The sequence below is a fragment of the Bos indicus x Bos taurus genome, chromosome 9 (genome assembly GCF_003369695.1).
Source record: "Bos indicus x Bos taurus breed Angus x Brahman F1 hybrid chromosome 9, Bos_hybrid_MaternalHap_v2.0, whole genome shotgun sequence".
Classification (NCBI taxonomy): Eukaryota; Metazoa; Chordata; class Mammalia; order Artiodactyla; family Bovidae; genus Bos; species Bos indicus x Bos taurus.
In genome coordinates, this window is record NC_040084.1 from 8,299,615 (window position 1) to 8,326,465 (window position 26,851).

A 26,851-nucleotide genomic window follows, 5' to 3' on the forward strand; every position below is an offset into this window, starting at 1 on the left:
AAATATGAATAATTTGGGCTAAGGTATTAAAGACAGTGGATCAGAGTGGAGGGAAAAGGGTGGGATTGTATTAATACTTTTAATTCTTTGTTAGGAGTTTTTAGTGATCTTTTTTGTAGCTCCGTGTTTTCCTTTTTTCAATTTTTGGAAATAACCAAGACTGAAAATGACAAAGGAAAGTTTACAAAGACTTGCATTTTAGCAAGATTTACACAAAGAAATTATACGAGTAATGAAGTAAGTAGCAGCCTTTACCCAAATGAAGCTGCTCCTCTTTGCAGATGAGTCATAAGTAACTAATGGTGACACATTTAATTGATTAAGTTACACAAAGAAACATATCCATGAAATCACGGCTGGGTACTGCCAGTGGCTAGTTTTTCAAAATGATTTGATTATGACACACCTTATAATATAATAACACAGAGCGATGTATAACACAGAGCAGTGTGTTAAGTAAGTATCTTCCCAGGTGATGCAATGGTAGAAGCCACCTGCCAAGGCAGGAGACGCAAAGAGACAGAGGTTTGATCCCTGGGTCGGGAAGATCCCCTAGAGAAGGAAATGGCAACCCAGTCCAGTATTCTTGTCTGGAAAATTTCATGGATAGAGGAGCCTAGTGGGCTTCCTATATATATCTCATTAACCTTCCACCCCTTTGGAGAAGGCAATGGCACCCCACTCCAGTACTCTTGCCTGGAAAATCCCATGGATGGAGGAGTCTGGTAGGCTGCAGTCCACGGGGTTGTGAAGAGTCGGACACGACTGAGCGACTTCACTTTCACTTTTCACTTTCATGCATTGGAGAAGGAAATGGCAACCTACTCCAGTGTTCTTGCCTAGAGAATCCCAGGGACAGCAGAGCCTGGTGGGCTGCTGTCTATGGGGTCTCACAGAGTCGGACACGACTGAAGTGACTTAGCAGCAGTGGGCTACAGTCCATGGCAATGCAAAGAGTTGGACATGACTGACGACTGTGTACACACATACACAATGTATTAAGTACTTTAAAATACATATGTTATTTTTGTTCTAGGCTATTAGCCAAACCTCCTTTTGTACTTTGTTTTTATACTTTGAATATCACATTGTATAAAAGCAAAGTAATTTTTTTCTTTTGAGAGACTGTGGTGATATAATCTGAACATCAGCAGATAAAACAGCAAAGCATTATTGGTTTAAAAGGAGGGATGAACAGTGTAGCCAAAAGAATTATGCAAGATGTCTGTAACTTATATTAAACCAGAGAAAGGACCATTCCCATAATTATGATTCAAGAAAAAAAATCAAGGAAAGTAGTAACTTGAATCTCCCTTGAGTTTAAATTTACATTCAGGCTTCTTCTCATAAAAAATTGAGCACACAAATGACATTATAACTTTTATTCTGTAAGATAGTGTACAGCTGAAAGACTCCAGGGTTTCTAATTTCTGTAAACAATTACTCTGTCACAAAGAAGAAGTAGATATTTGAAGTAAAAGCAGTGAGTTGGAGATTAACAACCCTCTGAAAGACACATGATCCCCCCCCATGCTGAGTTGAGTCCTTTCTGTTTCCACAGAGCATCTGTACGACCACCACAGCATTTCTGCACTTTTTCTTCCTGGCTTCATTCTGTTGGGTTTTGACTGAAGCGTGGCAATCATATATGGCTGTAACTGGAAAAATTAGAACACGGCTTATAAGGAAACGCTTTTTGTGCCTTGGATGGGGTAAGCGTATTGCTATTCTCTTTTATGCTCTTGTTAAAATGACTTTGAACACTGCTGTAATGAATGAAGTTGGAAACTGTGATTATCCCCAGGCTACTTTTCTTTGTGTCTAATTCAGTATGTCGAAGTGGAAATATAGGATGTTAGTCATATTGGAACATTCTTTGAGGTTGTGGAACTTTAAAAAGAGTGAAAACTGGATGGCCACATAGCTGGTCAGTTGGTAATCAATAGTGCTCACATGGTAGTAAATGAGATGTAAGGTATCTACAGGCAAGAAATCAAAAGTATTCTCTACTATAGGTTCTGAAAATGCAAAATGTCTTAAGAAGTTCAGTTCAGTGCAAAGTTCAGAAAGCTTTAAAGTGTCTATTTCAAGAGAGCTATTTACGACACAAGAGAAAGTCATCTAGACCATGAATGAAACCACATGGCTAGTCTATGGAGTTCTCAAAGGAAGCACAAAAATTGCTGACAGGCTGAGGATGAATTAATTTTTCATTAGTAAAAGTTCCTCTCACAGTGCCGTATGAAATGGGAATCTGGAGGACCTATACATTTCAAGGGGCCAATTCTAAAGTTTAACTGAAATTAATGAATTCATTTAGTTTAATTAGAATTAATTAATTAAAGAACTAGTTTTAGAAAAAGCTCAGGATTTTTTCACGTTTGCCTTTGAGTTTCAAAAGACTTGCACTAAAAATAAATGAGGAAATTTGGACCAAAGATATAACAAATGAATGCTAGAGGTAGCCTAAAGAATCACAAATAAGTGGACTTATTACCATGTCAGAATAATCCATGCTAGAAAAACACAAGACCAGGAGCACCAAGGTTATCCATCAGATTTCAGCCAAGGGCTGTTGTGTCTGCACAGGCAAGGGGGAAAGCCATTAAGAAGAGACTGGAGAATGCAATATTCTTACACTGTGTTACAATTTTTGTTTGAATTTCATGATAAAGACCATCTAAAGCTGGAATGGTATTGAATCAGGCTTTGACTAGATCCAAGAACTACAGTATGTAGGGAAATGAAGACTTCCCTTGAAGTATAAAGAAGAGCAATTTACAGGAACCTTAGCTAAATTATTTAACATCATTACCAAAGGTGATCTTGAGGAGAAGGGTGTACAGCTTTACAGGGTCTCCAGGTTTACAACTCATATTAAACTATTCTGGGTAGTGAAAAAGCTAAACCAATGGTTCTAGACTGTGAGGAAGTCTGAGAGTAGGCAGAATAGTGGCATATGAGTTTCATGATGGCAAAGTGCAACATAATAATTTAGAAAAAAGTTAATCTAAATTATATGGAATGAAGACTGTTAGCTTTTCAGCTTAGGACCCAGAAGAGGATATTTTTTCTGACAAACTTGGTCTAGTCAATCAAAAAAGTCACCTATATTGAAAAGAAGAAGGACAAGAAGGAAGAAAAGAAAAAGGGAAGAAGAGATATTTTACATATGTGTGTGTGCACATGCATGCACATGTGTATATATACACATGTATAAATATACATACACACATATATACTTTATATATTACATATCACACATATATATATGCACACACACAGACCAGTATTTGTTTAAAAAAAAAGTTGTGTCCCTTGGAGTTCCCATAATTTAAACCTCGTGAAGGGGTATGGTATCATGTGAAAATTTCCAGAAGAAAATAGCCAGAATAAGGAAAAATGATAGGAGGGAAAATGATGAGTGGAGGGGACACAGGTAGATGATCAGAAGATGAACTTTTCAATCGGAAAAAAACAAGCATGGGCTTCCTGAAAAAAAAGCATGGTCTTCTAGAACTTAAAAAAAAAGTTAGCAACTTAGGTCAGACTGAATCCCACTCACCAAACACAGGGAGTTTCTGTTGAACTTGAGCAAGGTAAGCATGATTCGTAGAAGCATAAAGTAAAAGATGTCGGGTCAGAGTTGCTGCAGGGATGCTGGCACTTGAATGCCAAGAGGGACTAAGGCATGGAGTGTTACCTACCTAGAGGTTCATGAAGAAAAATTGGCATAAATCTCTGACCTTCATTCAGGATTGTGAAAAGAGGATGAGTGGGAAGCCTAAAGATCCTCAGGGCCTTTAACCTTGTTCCTACATTCTTGTTAGTATAAGTAAATCATAAAGAGTTAAATGATGAGATATATTTTTTTCTGTCTTATTATAAGTACAGCTTGATGTGGATCAATATGAGGTCAACTGTACATTCCACTTCTGTGATATTCCATCACCCCAAAACATCCATTTCTTTTTTTTTGCCTTTCTGATTTTATAACTATAAATTCCTTTATAGGAATGTAAACCCCTAGGGAAAAAATAACTTAAAAAGATATACTAAATCTCTGTTATGAGTTTCTTTTAAACCCATGTCAAATGCAGTGGTAACCTAGCAACATCAGAGAAATGCACTGACTTAAAAACCCAGCTATCACGCTCATATTTTTGTACTTGGAAAAAATTTTATAATATTTTATGAAGTGATCCATCCATAGGTAGTCCTCCAGTTTCGGTGTTCCGGGTCTGTCCTGGCTTTGCTTGAACCTGTGTGCACAGTGGCGGAAGCTGAATGTGAAATGTGACAATGCTTTTCTTGCAGGTTTACCAGCGTTAGTGGTGGCCACATCCGTAGGCTTCACCAGGACAAAAGGATATGGCACTGATCACTAGTAAGTCCGTCCACGGTGATAAATCTTATTTATAATTAAGTAAACTGTCAAATATGCTTCATTAGTCTTGGCTGGCACTGCTGATGGCTTGTACTCTGTCACTGAGTCATTAACGGTGGTTGAAGTCACATTACGAGGAATGATGTAAGGTTTCTTAAATGCACAAAAGTTCGGCATTAAATGCTGCAGGGCTGTTCAGAATTCTTTTAATTTCCCATTTCTTTGGAACACCAGAGTCTTAATTTCTTTCTTTCTTTGAAATTAATTTTTGTTGGAGTATAGCTGATTTACAATGTTCTGTTAGTTTCTGCTATACAGCAAGTGAATCAGTTATATATATATATATATATATATATATATATATACACATTTCCACTCTTTTTTTAGATTGTATTCCCATATAGGTCATTCCAGTATTAATGGTTAAGTAGAATCATAATTTGTAAAATATTTCTATATTTACATTGCATGTTCCATCTCAGATGCATTTTTAAAGACCTGGATAAATCTTGACACGTTTACACTTTAAAATAGGACTCTGATCTGAGCTTCTGATTTCACAGATGATAATATATACTGGCAGCAACCATATTTTGTCATGTTACTTCAAGTTTTGTTGCTGTATTAGGGAGATACGTATTCAAATTCAAAGCCCAGGGGATCAGTAGACCACATTATAGAATGCCTGGGCTACAGAAGAAACTAGAAGGGAGTAAAAGGGGGATGTGGTACCAGCCTACCCTAATCAGACCTGTAAAACTGAGAACATTCTGTGGGAGAATTTGTCAAGTTTATATTTAATATTTCAAATGTAAAGCAGTACAGTCTCATATTTTGCTTCATCTGCTCTTTAAAGTAGAGGAGACAGCTGAGAAATGGGGAGAAGGATGGCATCTTGTTAGAAGTGTAAGTCTTAAAAGGAGGTGTCCTGTTTCATTGTCTTCAGGTTTGAGATAGGAATTGGGGCTTATTAGGCCCTTGGTGGGTTCATCTAAGTGGGAAGTGTGCCAAGAGACACCACTGGACTTGCCATCCCAAGGAAACTTCCAAAGAATTGCAAGAACTCACATCATCAGAGCGCTTGTTTCTCTCATACAACCTACAGGATGAGCTGAGAGCGTATACTGTAGAGCTGTCTTCCTATAGCACCGTTGCCTTTAATCTGTTATTTTTCAAAATAGCATGACTCTTTTTGAAAGCCACTGTGGTGGGGATATGGAAAGAAGTAGGATTATAGATGGCAGAGTTCCAGCTCTCAAGGAGTGTATTTGAAAATGAATGCAGTACAAGCAGGAGAGTACCAATTTGAAGATGAATTTACACAAAACTGCAGGAGAAGTTTAGTGGCAGTCTTGGAGATGCCAGACTGAAGTGTTCTATCATACCTAAGGGCTTTTCCTCCAGGTGGTTTTTGTTTTTTTTTTTTAATAGACATTACATTGTTGATCTCAAAGTGGGAAAGTAGAATTTTATCAATTGCTGTTATGACCAAGGAGCAATAACTAGATGCAGACTTTGAAAACACACACACAAACACACACACACACTGATTTACATGGTAGCATGCACTATTAAATGTATATAATCCTGTGAGTTATCAAATGCATGAATCATGGAACCACCACCACAGCCAATATAAAAAAGTTCTTAGAAGAGGAGAGATGAGTATTGTTAAGTGTTCTTTTTAATAAGATTGTTTATTTTGTCTGTGCTGGGTCTTTGTTGCTGCACGGGCTTTTCTCCGGTGGCGGTGAGCAGGGGCTCATCTCGAGTTGTGATGCTTCTCACTGAGAGGTTTCTCTTGTTCTGTAACGTGGGCTGTAGGGAGCAATGGCTTCAGTAGTTTCAGCATGTGGGGTCAACAGTTGCAGTGCCTGGGCTCTTGAGGACAGGCTTGATAGTGGTGGCCCACAGACTTGGTGGCACTGTGGCCTGTGCGATCTTCCTGGGTCAGGGATCAAACCTGTGTCTCCTGCATTGGCAGGTGGACTCTTTACCACTGAGCCATCAAGGAAGCCCCAGGTATTGTTTATTGTTGATTGTTGTTCATTTTGGAGGCAGCATGCTGATTCAGGGGACTGAGAACTAATATGAAAGGGTCAGAGGTTAAGGAGAGGTGCATGAAGTGGTAGACACAACTCTGCATCTGGAAGACCTCTTGACAGTCCTTTGATGTGACAGAATGAGCATTTGTACCTAAATGTTTACTGTCTTTGTCCATGAAAACCTGCAACTCTTGGGGAATCTATTAATTGAAACAAACACAGCTATACTTATTTTCATTCAAAAGCTTATCTTTAGTGATTTTTTAGCAGTCTGGGAAAAAGTAAAATTGGAAGAAAGAAAAAAAAAAAACATACAAAATGTAGATTTTCTGTTCCCTGCAATGATGGCTTTTAAACCAATATCTTCCACTATCTCAATGGCCTCAAGGAAGAACAGGTAAATGGCACATATAAGTCTCTAAAAACACACTGTTTCTGCTTCAGAGTATACTTGAAAAATTCCATAATGGATATAAAGCAGCATTTTGCATAACTTAATAGTTACATTTGTACTGAAAGTCACTGTAAAAATCTTACTGCAACAGTAATTTGTCTAAAATGTTTTAACTGCCTGACAGTAAAGCCTCATAATCAAAGTTTCTTGTCTGTGAGAGGTATGTGGTATTTGCTACTCACGAAGTGCGCTAATTTTAGCTTTTTTCCATATCTTCCTTGTATTTTTTAAAAAACTATGAACCCTTGAAATATGCCAGAATTCCAAGACTAAGCACATAGTCCAAACTGTTTGTGTCACACGTTAGTGATGTAATACGTGTCACTAATTGGTGTTAGTTTTTATCTGATGTTCTTTCCAGTTGCTGGCTCTCTCTTGAAGGAGGTCTGCTCTACGCCTTTGTGGGACCTGCAGCCGCTGTTGTCCTGGTAAACACCAAAATCAGCTTAATTGTTTTTCTTAACAAAGAAAGTCTACTTTGCTTCCATTAGAGTGACACTTCCGTATTGATTGTGCAGAAATTTTAAAGTTTGATGAATCGTTACTTAAATTTTAATGTTGATGTCTACCCAGCACTTTATCACACTAAAATACTCTTATTTTGAAGCCTGAAGAATATTAAGCATGAGAGTATGGGATTTCTGTTTCAGGAATTTCACATTTGTGAAGAAGTTTGAGTAAGTTTTGGTAAATTCTTCCTTGTTAACATATAGAATTTCCTCATTTATTATTATTTCACCTTTACACTATTATACCTTTATACTTTTGTAATATGATCTACATAATTATTCAGATCTCTTAATTTGGTGTCTGGGGCTGACACCAAATATCAACCAGAAAATGTATGTTCATGTGTCAAAGTTTCTCCTCCTCACTGCTACAGATGTTTTGAACTGGACATTTCTTTGTTGTGGGGCTGTCCTGTGTATTTATCAGCACCACTGGCATCTACCTGCTAAATAGCAATGGTACCCTTCAAGTTGTAATAATCAGAAAATGTCTCCAGAGATTTTGCAATGTTCACTGAGGGTACAAATCACCCCCCTCTAGTTGAGAACCCCTACCATATTTATGCATGAAGTTTTACAAATTTTTCTTTTTTGAATCACAAAATAATTCCTTTGCATGTTTATTTATCGGAACATGAAAATTTTCCACAAACTTGCCTTTCCTCTGTGTCTCTGAATTTATTGATTACAGATCTTTCTTATGTAATAAATCTTTGAAAAATGTCAGAGAAAAAAGAAACAATCTGAATTAAATACAAAGATGCATTTCACTGTACAATCAGATTTCTAACTGAAAAGTTACCTTTTCGATTCTTGAACGAATCATTCAATAAGTTGGAAGCTGGAGATATCTTTCTTAATAGTTCTATGTGGTTTTCTTTCTTTAAAGTTTGTTCTTCCTCCTCTACATTATAAAAGGGAGCAGAAACTGTTGGTGATTTACGAGAAAATCTAGGCATGAGTGTTAGAAGAGCATAGGAAAACTAAAACTATCAGACATAGTTCTATCCACTGCATTGAATTTTTATTTAATCAACTGAATTATTTCCCTAGGCTTCTAGATTAATATACATATAACCCTAAAGTGAAGAAACAATGAGTATGTGTGTAATTGAAAGATAAAAGGTCTTTGGAGTGGTGATGAATTCTCTCATGTTTAAATTGTAGATTAATAGAATCCACAGAATACAGTTTTTTAGTTCAAATATAGATATACGAAGATGAGTCAGTCTTTCGCTTGATCAAATGGTATCTTGTTAAGAAGCTGTGAAGAGTAGCCCCTTCTAAGTCTTTACCTAACAGTTTCTTTGGATCTTCTTTACACCAGTAATTAAGCAGACTCTAGCTTTATATTCCATCTGCTCGAAGTATATTGGAAAAGTAGAAGTTTCTTTTTTATGAACCAGTCATCCTGCTTCATTTAAAACAGATTTTTCGCAAGCTACTAGTTGCAATGTACAGGCTTCACCATTTGCAATGGGTGTCACACCAAGGTTCCTTTGACTGTGGAGGGTAAGGAACAGGAAGGCAAAAAGGAGAAAATATTTTTCCTTGATTATCTTGGTTTCAGCATTGTACTGGATTCCTTTATCAGGAAGTGCCAGTAGGTTAGAGAACCCAGCGCACTTATAATAAAGCCGCTACAACTAGACCGCAGCTCTCTCTGCAGCATTTTACGATTTGACTTGAGAAAGATGAATATGTCTGATTTCGTCTCAGCTGTGTTATGCAAGAGACCTTTTAAATGGATAGAAGAGTCTTAGAGATGCTGAGACTGGTTCAATAGAGCACAGTATAAAAATTAGTGTAAGTGTCCATCTGAAAGGTTGCTGGTGAATTGAATAGGCTTTCCCCTTTGTCCAGAAAAGCAAGGTGCATTAAAATGCCCCCAGTCTCATGGGAGAAAATAGTTGCACAGCATGAAGGATAGAGTCATTCTGTTCTCCCAGTTCCGGGCAATGACAAATCTTAGCACCTCTGCCTGGCAGGACTCACCCTGGCTGCATGTTGCAAGACATAGTCTTCTGATACCCAGACACAGTGTGAAGCTCATTAGTCCATTTGTTTTATTCAAGGATGAGTCAGAGAAAAGAATGCTAGATTGGCATAATATGGCAATTTAAAAGTTAGCCTGTGCAATATTAATTTCCTCAGTGTTAACTGCAAAGCATGGACAGTAAATGGGCTGAATGTACTTTAGAACATTAAAGTAACCCACCTAGCCAACTCACGAGAATCCTTTAAGAGATGGACACTGACACTACTGGTAAATTGCCCTATTTTCCTGTATGCACTTATGAAATGTTTGAGAAGGGCTTCCTGTCACTACCATTGTGAGTACATAATTCTGCCAAGGTTGTGAATGGATAAAAGTGGGTTCTTGAGAAAAATCAGGGACCTGATTCCCTTCAACCTTTGTTTCTGTCTGACAGGTCAACATGGTGATTGGCATTTTGGTATTTAATAAACTTGTTTCAAGAGATGGGATCCTAGATAAAAAGCTCAAACACAGAGCCGGGTAAGCTGCAATTGGTGGATTTTGAAGGGTCTTTACAGCACGTCCCACACACCAGTCCCAGATCACCGCCTGCATTTGACTGGGCCTTGGATTTTGTTCTTGAAAAACCGGTGTGTATGGTGGACTATGCCATTCGAGCTTCCAATGGGCTATTCTTAAGAGGTGTCAGCAAAATCTGAAAATAATTAAAAAGTCCATTAAGAAAATCTGGATTTGTTTGTGTGTATTGCCTGTTTGTAAGATAAGAAGGTTAAATATTAAGGCTAGACTTGAATAATTGTTCTTGGGTGAGAGTTTCAAAGACCTCCTAGTTTTGGTCACAAAGGAGGGTAGATTGAACCTAATTTCAGCATGGGACACAACAGAATAAGGACAAGCAAACCTTAGTAGGGCAAAAATATTGCCTTTTATTTGTTCATTGTATATATCAGAAAAATTCTTCACTCGAAATAGTCAGGAAACACTAGTTTTATCATACATTCATTTTTATGACATTTTCACTATAACTTGCTAGAAAGTTACTCATAATTTTCACTTGTACATTTTAACCACTTATAAAATTTTGCAAAGTATCTCCTTTAATTTTACTGTTATTATAATATCACCATATCTAATGACTTAATAACATTTCATAAGCAGGTTGATAGCAGCTTTTAAAAGTTATATCATTAACTCATAAATTTGTAAAACCTTGAATTAAATAGTAATGTCTTTGAATTTCCCTTTGTATCTTTTCTTATAAAATGTTTATAGGTTTCTCCTTTCTGTTTAACTGTACCCCCATTCAAAGCTTACCCCAGATATTCTCATTTCTTTAATAATCTGTGGTATCCTTAATGGTCATAGTATTTTATCACTGGCTGGTGGGAATTTTAAGTCATTTATGTGTTTATAATCTATGTAATAATAGACAAGATAGGCTGGGCATTTTTCCCCTATTAAAAGATTAGGTTTAATGGCTTTCAGTGTGAAGTTGGATATCATTCAAATCAAACATTAGAACTGCAATGATGTAATAAACACATAATTGGTGGTTCCTTTCTGAGAGGGAATCACTTCCCATCTGGAGACCTCTTTCACTTCAGATAAGTCTCTTAAAGCAACTTTAAACAGGCAGACTTGAGCTTGGATAGACACTGAGCTTCCTATGCCATTTAAATGTGAAACTTTCACACACTATTAATCGATAGTCTGATGTATGGTTAGAATTGGAGCAACAGCTACTTCAGTTATTTCTGCCTAGGTTAATCATGTTAGAATAAATTGTTCATACTGGGTACTGGATATAGAAACTCATTTCTGCCACTAGTGATGTAAAGTTGTATAATTACTTGCTGAAATTGAGGGTGGAGTGGGTTAGTGGTTAAGATAAAGCTTGGAGGTAAAAGAGAAAATCATGCTCAGTATTTAGCTCCGCAATTTCTTAGCTTTGTGTGTCTTTAGGCATGTTATTTCATCTTTCTGAAGCTCAATCTTCTTACCTATAAAATGGGGGTAATAATTCTTGCCTTATGATAAAACTATATGGGGAAAAAAAAGTGTGTAAAGCATTCACTAGAGTATCTAGCAAATAGCAAGCAAGCATTCACTCAAGTATCTAGCAAGTAGCAAGCAAGCACTCACTCAGCACTGGTGACTCTTGTTATGATGGGTGACATGAAGAAGCCAAGCTGGACAGTTTGTTTGCAAAGGACTCTGAACTTCTGTCAAGCAAGCACCCATGATTCCACCATTCATGACACTGAGGTCAGAAAAAGAGATGAGATTATCAGAATAAGCATAATGCTAGGGATTTATTAAAGTCAGTCAGTATTGTTTTTCTCATTTGATTGTTTTATATGTAATATGCAGTTTGATTCATGTAACTCTTTGTAAGGCATAACATAGGTTTAGGAGAAATGACATTATCCTTATGAATGTAGAAAGTATCCATTTCAGTCTACCTATTAATTTTAAAATACCTGTTTCTAAAAATGTCAAAGAAGTTGCATCTATTTTACTGGGAAAACTGAGTCAAACAGTTTTTTTTTTTTCCTTGTTGAAAGGCCACTACTGGAGAAATACAAATAAAGTTAATACAAGTTAAAGCAGCAGAATGTTGGTTACTGTCCACAGCAGAAAAAGACTATTAATAAATTAATGATTCTAGGCTTAATTTTTTTTTATAATAGAAAATGCTATTTTAGCTTAAAGATTGAAATTTGCTCTCTATTCCAATGTGTGACTGAATGAATTTTTCATACCTGAACATTTGCAGCTAATTTTTAGTTCCCAGAGAAGCAGTGAGACCAATAACACAGACTTCAGTGAAGAACATAATCAGAATTATCTAAAGAAACATTAGTAAAGAAGCTAACTGATTAATTTAATTGATACTCTAATTGTAAATATAGACCATTTCAGGTTATTAGAATATATATACATATGCATATGTTTCCTTTGAAACATTATAATTTGGAATCAAATACAGTACCAACATATTCTATTATATCAACATATTCCTCCTCCCATTTTACCTACTTCTTAATCTCCTTTCTTCTTTTCATCATCAATTATTAGAAACTGACAAGCAAATAGTTTATGCTCAATAAAGATTAATAAAAGAATGGGTGAATGCGTATTAAAACAATAATACAATAATTTGACAAGTTTTGTAATACCCAAACTAGAATAACGTTTTCTAATACATAAAGGATAGTTAGTTACCAAGGGGGAATTTACTGCAAATGTCAACATATCATATATAAAGTGATATTTGGAAAAGAGTGAAAATAAGATAAAATGACGTGTCTTTTTAGAGCATCTCAAATAATATATTTCATTTTCTTCTTTTTTCCTGCAATGAAACTTTCTTATCTACTATTATGAAGCATATAATGTGAAGAATATTGGTATAGGCAATCTTCTGGGAGCAGATGCAAACACACTGGCCACTGAAGCATTCCTGAGCCAAACTGGGTAGACTGTTATTAGTTATTATTTGGAAAAGTCTGGATACTTGTGGCTAGTACCTTTGCCCTAAGTTGAATCAGTAAAGTGAATAGTTTAGAATCATATTCTCTACCCCCACATCTAACTCAGAGTTTTGATCTTTCTCATGGGGTCTGCTGATTTATCTGCTTACTTAATAAATTTCAGATTTATCATCTTATCAAAGTTCAATTCACCAATGAAGGCACCTCTTTATTTTTTTTTCTTTTTCTTTTTTTTTCTAATTTTATTTGATTTTTAAACTTTACATAATTGTATTAGTTTTGCCAAATATCAAAATGAATCTGCCACAGGTATACATGTGTTCCCCATCCCGAACCCTCCTTAAGGCACCTCTTTAAAAGAAACCAGACATTCTAAATTATGAGGCCCTTGTCACTTTCTCTGTTCTACCATTTTTAGTTTAAATATGGTCCACCACAATATTAGTTTTTTAAAAAACTACTGGGAAAACCTGATCAGTTCAGTCCAACTCTTTGTGACCCCATGGACTGCAGCATACCAGGCCTCCCTGTCCATCACCAACTTCCGGAATTTACTCAAAGTCATGTCCATTGAGTCGGTGATGCCATCCAACCATCTCATCCTCTGTCGTCCCCTTCTCCTCCTGTCTTTAATCTTTCCCAGCATCATGGTCTTTTCAAATGAGTCAGTTCTTCACATCAGGTGGCCAACATATTAGACTTTCAGCTTCTACATCAGTCCTTCTAATGAATATTCAGGACTGATTTCCTTTAGGATGGACTGGTTGCTCTCCTTGCAGTCCAAGGGACTCTCAAGAGTCTTCTCCAGCACCACAGTTCAAAAGCATCAATTCTTTGGTGCTCAGCTTTCTTTATAGTGCAACTCTCATATCCATACATGACTACTGGAAAAACCAAAACTTTGACTAGATGGACCTTTGTTGGCAAAGTAATATCTCTGCTTTTTAATATGCTGTCTGCTGCTGCTGCTAAGTCGCTTCAGTCGTGTCCGACTCTGATAGACAGCAGCCCATCAGGCTCCTCCATCCTTGGGATTCTCTGGGCAAGAACACTGGAGTGGGATGCCATTTCCTTCTCCAGTGCATGAAAGTGAAAAGTGAAAGTGGAGTCACTCAGGCATGTCCAACTCTTAACGACCCCATGGATTGCAGCCCACCAGCCTCCTCCGATCATGGGATTTTCCAGGCAAAAGTGCTAGAGTGGGGTGCCATTGCCTTCTCCAGATATGCTGTCTAGGTTGGTCATAACTTTTCTTCCAAGGAGCAAGCGTCTTTTAATTTCATGGTGGCAGTCACCATCTGCAGTGATTTTGGAGCCCAAAAAAATGTCTGTCACTGTTTCCACTGTTTCCCCATATATTTGCCATGAAGTGATGGGACCAGATGCCATGATCTCAATTTTCTGAATGTGAGTTTTAAGCTAACATTTTCACTCTCCTCTAACTTTCATCAAGAGGCTCTTTAGTTCTTCTCTTTTGGCCATAATTTTGGTGTCATCTGCATATCTGAGGTTATTGATATTTCTCCCAGCAATCTTGATTCCAGCTTGTGCTTCATTCAGTCCAGCTTTTCTCATGATGTACTCTGCATATAAGTTAAATAAGCTGGGTGACAATATACAGCCTTGACATACCCCTTCCCCAATTTGGAACTAGTCCATAGTTCCATGTCCAGTTCTAATTGTTGCTTCTTGACCTGCATACAGATTCCTCAGGAGGCATGTCAGGTGGTCTGGTATTCCCATCTCTTGAAGAATTTTCCACAGTGTGCTGTGATCCACATAGTCAAAGGCTTTGGCATAGTCAATAAAGTAGAAGTAGATGTTCTTATGGAACTCTCTCACTTTTTTATGATACAACAGATGTTGGCAATTTGATCTCTGGTTCTTCTGCCTTTTCTGAATCCAGCTTAAATATCTATAAGTTCTTGGTTCACATACTATTGAAACCTCACTGGGAGAATTTTGAGCATTACTTTGCTATCTTGTGAGATGAGTGCAATTGTGTGGTAGTTTGAACATTCTTTGGCATTGCCTTTCTTTGGAATTGGAATGAAAACTGACCTTTTTCAGTTCTTTGGCCACTGCTAAGTTTTCCAAATTTGCTGGCATATTGAGTGCAGCACTTTCACAGCATCACCTTTTAGGATTTGATATAGTTCAACTGGCATTCCATCACCTCCACTAGCTGTGTTCATAGTGGTGCTTCCTAAGGCCCACTTGACCACCCTCCAGGATGTCTGGCTCTAGGTGAGTAATCACACCATCATAGTTATCTGGGTCATGAAAATCTTCTGTGTTTTCTTGCCACCTCTTCTTAATATCTTCTGCTTCTGTTAGGTCCATACCATTTCTGTCTTTTATTCTGCCCATCTTTGCATGAAATGTTCCCTTGGTATCTCTAATTTCCTTGAAGAAATCTCTAGTCTTTCCCATTCTATTGTTTTCCTCTACTTCTTTGTATTGATCACTTAGAAAGGCTTTCTTATCTCTCCTGCTATTCTTTGGAACTCTGCATTAAATGGGTATATCTTTCCTTTTCTCCTTTGCCTTTCACTTCTCTTCTTTTCTCAGCTATTTGTAAGGCCTCCTCAGACAACCATTTTGCCTTTTTGCATTTCTTTTTCTTGGGGATGGTCTAGATCACTGCCTCCTGTACAATGTCATGATTTCCTCTGTCCATTGTTCTTCAGGCACTCTGTCTATCATATGTAGTCCCTTGACTCTATTTGTCACTTCCACTGTATAATCATAAAGGATTTTATTTAGATCATACCTGAATGGTTTAGTGGTTTTCCCTACTTTCTTCAATTGAAGTCTGGATTTGGCAATAAGGAGTTCATGATCTGAGCCACAGTCAGCTCCAAGTCTTGTTTTTGCTGACTGTATGGAGCTTCTCCATCTTCGGCTGCAGAGAATGTAATAAGTCTGATTTCAGTGTTGACCACCCAGTGATGTCCATGTTTAGAGTCATCTCTTGTGTTATTGGAAGAGGGTGTTTGCTATGACCAGTGTGTTCTCTTGGCAAAACTCTGTTAGCTTTTGCCCTGCTTCATTCTGTACTCCAAGGCCAAATTTGCCTGTTACTCCAGGTATCTGTTGACTTCATACTTTTGTGTTCCAGTCCCCTATGATGAAAAGGACATCTTCTTTTGCTGTTAGGTTTAGAAGGTCTTGTAGATCTTCATAGGACCATTCAACGTCAGCTTCTTTGGCATTACTGGTCAGGGTATAGACTTGGATTACTGTGATATTGAATGGTTTGCCTTGGAAATTAACAGAGATCATTCTGTCATTTTTGAGACTGCACCCAAGTACAGAATTTTGGACTCTTTTGTTGACTGTGAGAGCCATTCCATTTCTTCTAAGGGATTCTTGCCCACAGTAGTAGATAAAATGGTCATCTGAATTAAATTCACCCATTCCAATACATTTTAGTTCACTGATTCCTAAAATGTCAAAATATAGGGAAAGCCTGTATTTTACACATAAACATCACATGGTAATGGATGAGAGACCACAGAAAATTATTTCAAGGTGTTTTGAAGTTTGATTCAAATAACTCCATTTTCGTTTCTCCTAAGAGGGTAAGGTTCTGTTAAACCTTTCGTTTAAAAAATACTCTTTTCTAAAGAAATATATGTCAAGTTTTTCTACATCGTGTGACTTGCTTCTATGAGATAGTAGATTGAATCTGAATTTGCCTGCAGAATCCTCTAGACTTGAATATACCATTTAAAAACTATTAGGTTTATGTCTGTGACAAAATGTTCAGAAAGAACATTTTGAACTTAGTGACTATATTAAATGTGTCTTATTAAAGCTAAGCTACCACTCTATTTATTAGCAACTAATACTTCATCAAATTTATCAATCTCTCTATTCAGATCATCCTAAAATATAGGCAGTACATTGATGCTAAATGAAATTTCAAAATGTAAATATGTTGGGTTAAAGGCTACATCTTCCTCATAGGACTAAAAGCTTATAATATGTATCTCCTTATGTTGGAGTTCTGAGATACCTGTGTGTATTTCAGAAGGTTTTAGTTGATATTATGCTCCTCCTGTAAATGACATTGAAAATCTTTGAAACTAGGAATCCTTACCTGTTTGATTATCAAGGTTCTGAATAAAGGGTTTTCACTGTATTTCCACACAAATACATGCTTATGTTTAACTCAGTGTATTGGGCAACTTTGACCTGTAGATACAAGGGCCATTTATGGTATAAATGATTGAAATATGCTTTACATGTAACAAAGGCCCATATTATTAAGAGGTAAATGTTACAAAAATACTGTGTAGTATAAATGCATCTTTAAACACGACCAAAAGAATTCCTCTTTGATAAATATGCTTTTCTGCATGAAATCATATTTAAAAGCTAACTTATAGCAGCAACTTTTTTTTGGTGCCAATTCAATATTTTGTTCTTTTTGTGGGTGTTCTGTTTGTTTGCAGTCAGATGAGTGAGCCTCATAGCGGTTTGACGCTCAAATGTGCCAAGTGTGGAGTAGTTTCAACAACAGCTTTATCAGCCACCACCGCCAGTAACGCCATGTTAGTCCCAATCATTTACATCTTCTTGTTACAAATCTTTTACCATGCATGTGAGAAAATGCTATGATGGAAAATAAATCATATTCACTAATATTAGAACTAAGATCATACTTAAATGTTTGTAATTTGCAACTGTTTTTATAACTATTGTGGGATTGCTTATCAAAAACTAAGTAAAACTGTGGAATCTTATATGCTTTGTGGCTTCCAAGTTAATATATTGGCGCCACATACAAGAATGCTTTGTTGAACGGGGATTAGGTTATGGCCTGAGGTGGACGTGCAGCTACATAACGTCCCTTCTTCTCTTCCAACAGGGCATCTCTCTGGAGCTCCTGTGTGGTGTTGCCCCTTCTGGCTCTGACGTGGATGTCTGCAGTTCTGGCCATGACAGACAAACGCTCCATCCTGTTTCAGATACTTTTTGCCGTGTTTGATTCATTACAAGGCTTTGTGATAGTCATGGTCCACTGCATTCTTCGAAGAGAGGTGAGAAAGATCATTCTTGCAGGAATGAAGAATGATACTTAGAGGAGTATTTTCCGTGTTAATAAATAGGATCTTTTCTTTTAATAACTGGATCTTGAGATTAAAGCTGGTCTCCTCTAAAGACAATTGTTGGAGAGTCAATGTTAAAGGAAAAGGTTAAGGGAAAGGGGACTCTTTGGACTCTGAAAATGACAGATTAAAACAAATGGGATGAAGCAAGGGAAAACACCAGCAGAGGTGCCAAGAGAGGCTATGATGCAATCACAGGTATAGATAAGAGGGTGGGCAGCCTATCGGTAAAAAATAATATGATGTTGTTTCTTAAAGCTGTTCCCTAACTTGTGCTTCTACACACAGCGTAACCCCATTCCTCATACTTAACTAATTTTGTTTTAGGTAGAAAATGTTGAAGATGAATGAGCAATTCTTTTGTCTCTGTACTAAGGTGTGGTTAAGGTTACTCAAAAGGGATGCTTTTGATATGGATTTGATGCTTAGAAAACACACACACACCACCTCCCCCCCAAAAAAAATGGCCACAGTGGAGCATGATGGACAGTCCCCAAGGACTGTAGGTCTATAATCACAGCATTTTTCCAGGTTCTGGTGAGGTTTGCTGATAGCACTGACAGAAGGAAGTCATCCTTCATGAACTGAGACTGACATGCACCAAATCTATCCAGATGAGTGATGGAGTTCACACTTAAAGTATTTAGGGATAAAATATTGTTTTCCAACTGGTGCAAAAATTATTCTGAGTGCTTGCAAGCACCGACAGTGTTTACAAGGTTTCTGAGTCATTTTAGCATTTACTCTGGGGATGGTGGTGACTAAAACACACTCTGACACAGTGCCATGCTAGTAATTTTGAGAAGGTGGTATCCGCTGTCATTTTGTATTATCTAGCTTGCATGAGATCTTTATTATGATGTGCATATTGCAGAATGACACATGTGCATCTGACTACACATCCCATAGCTTCTTCAGTGATGTGTGAAGGTAAGCAAAGGTTTTAACCTCATTTACCAGATGAGGAGAACAACGTTTCTGAGTTCCTTTAGTATAATACAGATGTCAGCCATAAACCCACAAGTGTATTCCAAGAACACTGTATGATGAAAAACAAGGAAAACAGAAGAATGACTTCACATTGCAAGGGGAAAGGGAGTTTCATCATTTAAAAGATCTGATCTAGCTCACCATTGCCAGGACATCACAAATTACTACCTAGAATATCAGCATTAAAAACCTTTTAAGTGTTGAATTTTTCATATGCCAAAGTTGCATAAAAATGTTCTTCTCCGACCATAACTATTGAAAGGTTGTTGCTGAACCATGAAAAGATGCCGGGATTCTTGGCCTCCAGAGGAGAAGAATTCAATCCGGGGCCAGAGACAAGGCTTGATCACTCAGAGCTTTTGTGTAATAAAGTTTCATTAAAGTATAAAGGAGATAGAGAAAGCTTCTGACATAGGCATCAGAAGGGAGCAGAAAGAGTACCCCCTTGCTAGTGTTAGCAATGGAGTTATATACCTTTTAATTTGTTATTACAATGAATCAAAAGAATGTCTCAAGTTTGTGAAAATTTTACCAGACCCACTCCCACAATTTACATTTTAGGATAACAAGATTAGAATTTAACAATAGAAAGATCCTGGCAGACCCACTCCCATAATACATTCTAAGGTATCAGGATTAGTCAGGTTTTCAGGAAGGAGAAACTGTCCTCCAGCCCAATACATTGTTGTTCTATAATCCCTAGTACAGTTTGGATTTCCCTGGTGGCTCAGGCGGTAAAGCGTCTGCTACAATGCGGGAGACCCGGGTTCAATCCCTGGGTTGGGAAGATCTCCTGGAGAAGGGAATTCCAGTATTCTTGCCTGGAAAATTCCATGGACAGAGAAGTCTGGTAGTCTACAGTCCATGGGGTCACAAAGAGTCAGACATGACTGAACCTTCCTCAGTACAGTTTAAACTGAGTTGTGTAATTGACTAAGACTAAGGAATATAGAGGGGAAAAAACATTTGTCCTTTTCTCCTCCTTGAGAATTCCAGAACCCTATTTCCACTTCACGTAGAAGGCAGTGGCACCCCACTCCAGTACTCTTGCCTGGAAAATCCCATGGATGGAGGAGCCTGGTAGGCTGCAGTCCATGGGGTCGCTAAGAGTCGGACACGACTGAGTGACTTCGCTTTCACTTTTCACTTTCATGCATTGGAGAAGGAAATGACAACCCACTCCAGTGTTCTTGCCTGGAGAATCCCAGGGACCGGGGAGCCTGGTGGCTGCCGTCTATGGGGTCACACAGAGTCGGACACGACTGAAGTGACTTAGCATAGCATAGCATAGCATTTCCACTTCAAGAGCCCCAGACCCCTTTCTCCTCCTTGGGGACCCTGGACTTCTTCTCAATCTGCCTAGGAATTGACTCGCTCACTATCCTGAGAGTCTTCTGTGTTAATATTATCTCTAAAATGTTTATGTAACAAAATTGTTCTAAGTGTGTGGACACGATACTTTTTTGATTGATGATTCAGGATGAACAATGTGGGCTGTAAGGAAGATACATGATTTATCTGCATAAGATTTTCAGAAGATATTAATACTTTAGGTGTTAAAGAGGAGAAAATGTCCCATCTCTAAATTAAGTCTTTATTTTTCTTCAAGAATAAGCTCTCTAAAAAGCCTTAGGCTATGATCAAAATATTCAGGTTTTAAAGTGACAGATATTTTGTTGGCTGATTATCAAATTTGTGCTGCTTACATGAAGAAAAATACTTGGCACAAAAATTCAGTTCCACCAGAACTTTTCCATACTTGCTAATTGGATTAAAAATTATCAAAAACATGAATTAAGAGTTCAGTTTCAGTCACTCAATCATGTCTGACTCTTTGCGACCCCATGGACTGCAGCATGCTAGGCATCCCTGTCCATCACCAACTCCCAGAGTTTACTCAAACTCATGTCTATTGAGTCAGTGATGCCATCCAAGCATCTCATCCTCTGTCATCCCCTTCTCTTCCCACCTTCAGTCTTTCCCAACATCAGGGTCTTTTCCAAGGAGTCAGTTCTTCACATCAGGTGGCCAAAGTACTGGAGTTTCAGCTTCAGCATCAGTCCTTCCAAAGAATATTCAGGACTGATTTCCTTTAGGATGAACTGGTTGGATCTCTTAAGAGGGACTCTCTTAAGAGTAATTAAATTAAATCATATAGAAATACTTCTGTTAAATACGTGTCTGTAAATATATATTTTCTGTATTAATAGGAAGCAAAATATGGATTTTTGGCCCTGTTGTTCCATTTTCAATGATTAGTTCAAATTGAATAATTTTATTGTTGATAAATTAATAACAGAGTGTCATGTCTCTCATTTTAACACTGAAATCATAAATTGCATATTCAGTAGTTTTGCATTAACCCTTAAAAATACCCTGTAACATTGCTAAAATACACAGAGAAGAAATACAAGTCTCTTTCAGAATTCTTCAGTGGAAATTGTTACTGAAAAACCAAGAGCCTCTTAAATTTTGCAAATTCCAAAGAATGCATCATAAGGGTATCTTACTGAATTCATAGAAGGTTTTTTTTCTTTTGACCTTCTAAATGTAAACTGCCAGACACTAGCGATGGGTCTGTCTGGCTGTGTGTGGACACACAGCCCTAGCATTAACCACAGTCCAGGAGAACAAGGCACCTTTCCATGTCCTTAGTGTCTCCTGCGAACAAACATTTCATAAAAACACACCAGAGCAGATGAACTCAATAGCTACCTGTAAAATATTGGGTAATGACTCAGATCTATCACTCTACTTGATAATCTGATAGGAGTTTTTTATCTACTGATTTTTTTCACTTTAAAACATTTCCTTCACAACAATTCAAAATAATTTGTATGTACTCTTTGTTTTTTTATTTCTTTAAAATTTATGGTGTCCTTGCTATGTGCCAGCATCTATGCTAGATGTTTATATTTTATTTTTTAATTAATTTGTTTGTTTGACTGTGTCACATGGCTTATAAGGTCTTAGTTCCCCAACTAGCCGTCAAACCTGGACCCTTAGCAGTGAAAGCACAGAGTCCTAACCACTGGACAGCCAGGGAATTCCCTGGACTTCTTTTGTAAAAGTATATAGTAAGAAAGGACAACAGTAATTGCCTAGAGCTGGGGTGGGGGTTGGTAGAAAATAAGGGATGACTGTCAATGGGTATTGGGTTTATTTTGGGGGTGATGAAAAGATTTTCAAATTGGATTCTAGGTTAGTTTCTAAAAGCCTTTATACACCTTACATGGGTGACCTTTATGATATGTAAATCCCATCCCAATAAAGCTGTTTTAAAAAACAAACAAGAAAAGTATATGAGCAAACTAAGGAATATTTCCTTCAATTTAGAGAGAGGCTGGATACAAATAAACATATTACTGTTTCTGTGTATTTTGGTACATGCTAACATAATTTGGTTGTCTTTAGTCTTTAATGTTTCATCCAATATGATTCAAAAGGCTTTCCCCGTGTTTATTTCTGCAGTCTTCTCTGAAGCACGTGGGTGTGCATAGGGGAGGAAGGGAGCTTTGCAGGTTAAGAAGGAGAAAAGAAATAAAATACTGTAAAACACTGGCATTTTAAATGTTAAGGGGGGGGGTTCTCTTCATTCATTTTTAAAGCACCACTGCTTTCAATGGATCAAATTTTTCTAAACTATTACAAGTCAAGAAAGAAAGGAGAAAGGATCATTCTGGTATGATCTCAACTTAATTGTATTTCACTTTTCTAAAAAAATAAATCAGATTGATTATTTGCTTAGTAATTGGTTGTGACTCCAGACTGAGATCTTAATGTTTAAATTTCATAACATGTATATTCTTGAAGTATGGTTTCTTCTTCTGAAGCCCCTTTCTCTTTTAAATTGCTTTAGCAGATGTCTCTGACAAAAGAGAAAATGCAAAGAGGGAATGAGAATTTTTAAAAAATTAAACCATCTGATCACAACACATGACTTTCAGAAACCTACATCTTGAAAGCTAATGTGTCATACCTAATAAGGATAAGGATCTAATAGAAAATAATGATATACTAGAAAATAGAAAATGTAGGTGTTTCCTTCATTTACCCGTCATTTTTTTCCATCTTAAGTGTTTTTTATTAATCTCTATTGGAGTAGAGCTGTTTTACAATGTTGTGTTAGTTTTTGATGTACAACAAAGTGAATCAGCTGTATGTTTACATGTATGCCCTCTTTTTTGGATTCCCTTCCCATTTAGGTTGCCACAGAGCACGGAGGAGAGTTCCGTGTGCTTTCTTGATTAGAATTCATTTGCATTAAGCACATAACGACATACCCACTGTTTACTATTCTCTGCATTGCTATGGAAAGTCTAACTACCCCAGAGCCATGAACGCTTTGAAATAGTTCCGGTTGCTAGGAAACCGCTTCCCTGGTGCTGCACATTCTTCTCATGGCTGCTGTCTCTGGCTGTGCCTGGATCTGAGACAGTCATACAGCTTGATGGCAGAGGGGGAAAATAACAAGACTGTGGTACGAAATAAGCTACAATAAAACCCTCTGGCTGAAAGGAAGGGGGAACAGAGAGTGCCTAAATGGATCGTTTTGTCGTGTCGGTGTATGAGGATGCTGGGGCGGCTCCGAAGCTTCAGTGGCAGGGCCAAGCTCGTCTCTCTTCTTTCCCTGCTGCTGGCAGGAGGGCTGGGCTGCACCAGATGAGGTCCCAGAAGCTTCATCCAAACCTGGGAAGGGATTTTGTAGCAAATGCTTAAAATAAACATGAACAGGGTTTTCTTTCTTTCTGAATCTCCCACTCCCTTCCAGTCCCCCCCTCCTTTTTTTTGTCAAATTCCCATTTTGACTTATTATTTTCATAAAAATACACATGAGCAAAGTTATTTACAAGCATATAACAGTGAATATACAAGGCAGACAAGCCACCTTAACTATCTCAGTTAAAACGAATATTCTCTCCCAAATATATTATTTTTTTAAAAAATGAAACCAGTAATGGTACTTAATGGCAATTTGAAAAGAGGTGTATTGCACATAATATAGTTCAGATGGAGAGTTGCATGACTCTCCCAGATTGATTTGCAGGGAAATTTGGTAGGACCCATGTACCACAGAAGAAGGTACATCTTAGTCCTCAGTGGAAAGAGGACTTTCCATATGTTAGTCTTATCTTTCCTTCCAAGTTCAGCTTTTCTGATTGGAGCATCAGTGGTCTTGGAAGATGAGGGGGTGGGTGATAGAAGACTTCAGAACCTGTGGGGGTCCTGAGGAAGAAAGTGAAAGTTTCACGTGGAGGAAAATGGAGAGAGGGCCATGGGCGTATGGCTTCTTAGAAATGAAGCTTGTGGTGAGTTGCAGAGAGTTGCTTCTCCTCTGAGACCTCCTGGGGCCCATGGAGGCATAAAGCAAGTGATGGCATGATCCTGGAAAACAGGATGATTTTTTTTTTTTTTTTTGATGGCTCTGACCGTGGCGCCTAGAGAAAAACAGAACCGTTGACATTTAAGGGTGCAGCACTAAGTGGTGTTTTAGAGCTTTCTCTTGATGGTGAGCAGAGGCCTTGAAAAGAGGCCACTGTATGTCACAAGGAAGAGATTTCAGAAAATGAGTGAGTAGCCCAGGGTGGGGAGGGTCAGGGTTCTTGCTTGGAGGGGAGTTGGGTTAAAGAGAGTGAGGTGAGTTGCTAAGAGCTTCATCTTTGTCAGGTTGAATTGAAGCTTCCAAAAAAAAAATTCATTTAAAGATTTATTTTGTTTGTCTAGTTTTTAATAAGACAGAATGTGTGTCTGGAAATGGGAGAATGGCTAAAGGTACCACAATAAAGCTGGATTTTAGTTGGAACAAAGGGTAGGAAACACAGAGATGCCTTTAAATAGGCATGTGTACAGGAGCAGGCAAGGACCACGTATAGCCCTATATGCTTCTCCCAGATATCACCAGCCTCCCTGCACTCAGGAGTCATGCCGTTTCTTAGTCAATAGACTGTTAGTCTTATCTTTCCTTCCAAGTTCAGCTTTTCTGATTGGAGCATAATTTCAGTTCTGTCATGAATATTTCTGTCCATCTTGATCCACATTGTGGTTCTCCAACTCCATACAGGGAGCTTCGCAAGAGGGTGAAACCAGGTTGACTCATAGGATATAGCATCAGTGAACAAGTTAAGACACAGAGAGGTCATGGCAGAGATTGGCAAACTCTGGCGTGTCTGCCAGGTAGCATCCAGCCACGGCTTTCTAGCTCCCTTCTCTCTCCTTTCAGACCGCAGAGCCCCAGCTTGCAACAGTGTTAAACTGGTGAGGAGAAGTTGAGTACATCTGGAATAAAGGTTTAAGATAAATGTAAGAAGAGGTCACGAATAAAGCTTTTGTTTTCTGCCTTGACATGGACAGCAGGGGGCTCAAAGTATCTTCCGGGAAGGCGTGGGTGGAGGTGTCTGGTGTGTGACTCCCTTTCCTTCTTTTCTCATCCTGTGCTAAAGAAATGCTGTTACACTTTTTCAGATCACACATGTGAAATGTTATGGAGGGCAGCTTCTGTGACCCTTAAATCTGATACAAGGAAACGTAAAACTCTGCAACAATTTTGAGACTAAGTGACAATCCCTTGAGTGTTAGAGAATTCCAATAGAAAGTCATTAGGACTGAAATCTGGGACCAAAGTCCATATTTTTCCTTCAACATATAGGAAATGATTAACCATGTTTGTTCATTTCCTTTCCTATCAGAGAGGTCAAATAATACTTTAATTATGTGTAGTTATTCATGGTGCTTCTGTGAACTGGTATAATACACATGAAACTGACAACACTCATTCATTTACTGGTGAAATGATATGAAATTTAATGTAATTTAAAAGCCATTTGTTCAACTATGAATCAATAGAAACAATAGTTGATATTAGATTCAGAAAGAAAAAAAAAAAGTTAAGCTCTTCTCCTAGTCTAACAATCTCAAATAAACGATCCTCGGAAATTAGAAAGTAAGGGAGACAACCCGGAGGTAAAGCTGTCTTCTTAAAAGGTGAAGATTTGGGGCCTGTAGCTAAATACAGAGCCAGTCTCCAGCAGTGCAGCTCTCTCCCGGAGCTCCCTCTAAATTGCAGCTCCGCCAAGCATTGCTCCGCGTTCTTCCCCAGCAGACTCTAAATCTGGCACTGACTTTCATCGTGGCATTGCCCGCTGTCTTCAGAGCAAGACCCAGCAGAAATGCTCTTGCTAGCTGCTGCTGAGATGAACTGAGTCAGTGTCCCCAGGGGAGGGGCAGGAGCGAGATACACCCTGCAGACCTCCGAACGCTGTTCTTTCCCAGGAACCCATACACAGGAAAAGGGGGGATAGCTTTCTCAGGAGATCTTAGAGCCGCCCCCAGAAAGATTTGGCCAAGGTAACTTTGGTTGTGCCTGACGGGTCGTCTCAGAAGACACCTGATAGCTTGCTGTGGTCACCTCACTATATATTTGAAGATGTTTCTTGACACTTCTTTTTTTATTTCACAACATGATGTCAGCTTTCTGTAAAGTCTCCTAAATATTCCAAGGCTATTCACATATCTCTTCTTTGCTACACCACTGATGCTTTTTAACCCTCTGTCTGGCTGTCAATTAAGGTGAAATATCTGTGGCAGAGTATTATAAAAATAAGACGTTTTGAAATCTAGATATTAACTGTGCCACAATTTGTGTTAAATAATTATTCTAGACAGTTTTGTTTAAGAATTATATTTACTGGTCCTACATAAGTTTAAAAATTGATTGTTATTGGAAGAACTCAGAGGTATAATGATTTTAGTATCTAAAAAGAACCTTTAAATTGGTACCTAAAGTAAGTGACTTGTTTTCCACAGATAGTCAACTTAAGGAGTGAAGTGAAGTTAAAGTCATTCAGTCATGTCAGACT

General features: G+C 37.9%; 1 protein-coding gene across 3 annotated transcripts in view; it reads left to right on the top strand.

Annotated features, from left to right (window-relative positions):
- The window catches only part of ADGRB3 (adhesion G protein-coupled receptor B3), a 918,859-nt gene that overhangs the window by 850,872 nt on the left and 41,136 nt on the right, over nucleotides 1–26,851 (top strand). For 2 of the 3 annotated variants that reach the window (XM_027550852.1, XM_027550853.1), the window contains 6 exons: nucleotides 1,562–1,712; nucleotides 4,318–4,387; nucleotides 7,248–7,314; nucleotides 9,828–9,913; nucleotides 17,349–17,447; nucleotides 17,765–17,936. In XM_027550852.1, the coding sequence (XP_027406653.1) occupies nucleotides 1,562–1,712; nucleotides 4,318–4,387; nucleotides 7,248–7,314; nucleotides 9,828–9,913; nucleotides 17,349–17,447; nucleotides 17,765–17,936 (645 nt within the window). The remainder of the gene's footprint in view (nucleotides 1–1,561; nucleotides 1,713–4,317; nucleotides 4,388–7,247; nucleotides 7,315–9,827; nucleotides 9,914–17,348; nucleotides 17,448–17,764; nucleotides 17,937–26,851) is intronic. The other variant, XM_027550854.1, reaches the window with a different exon arrangement.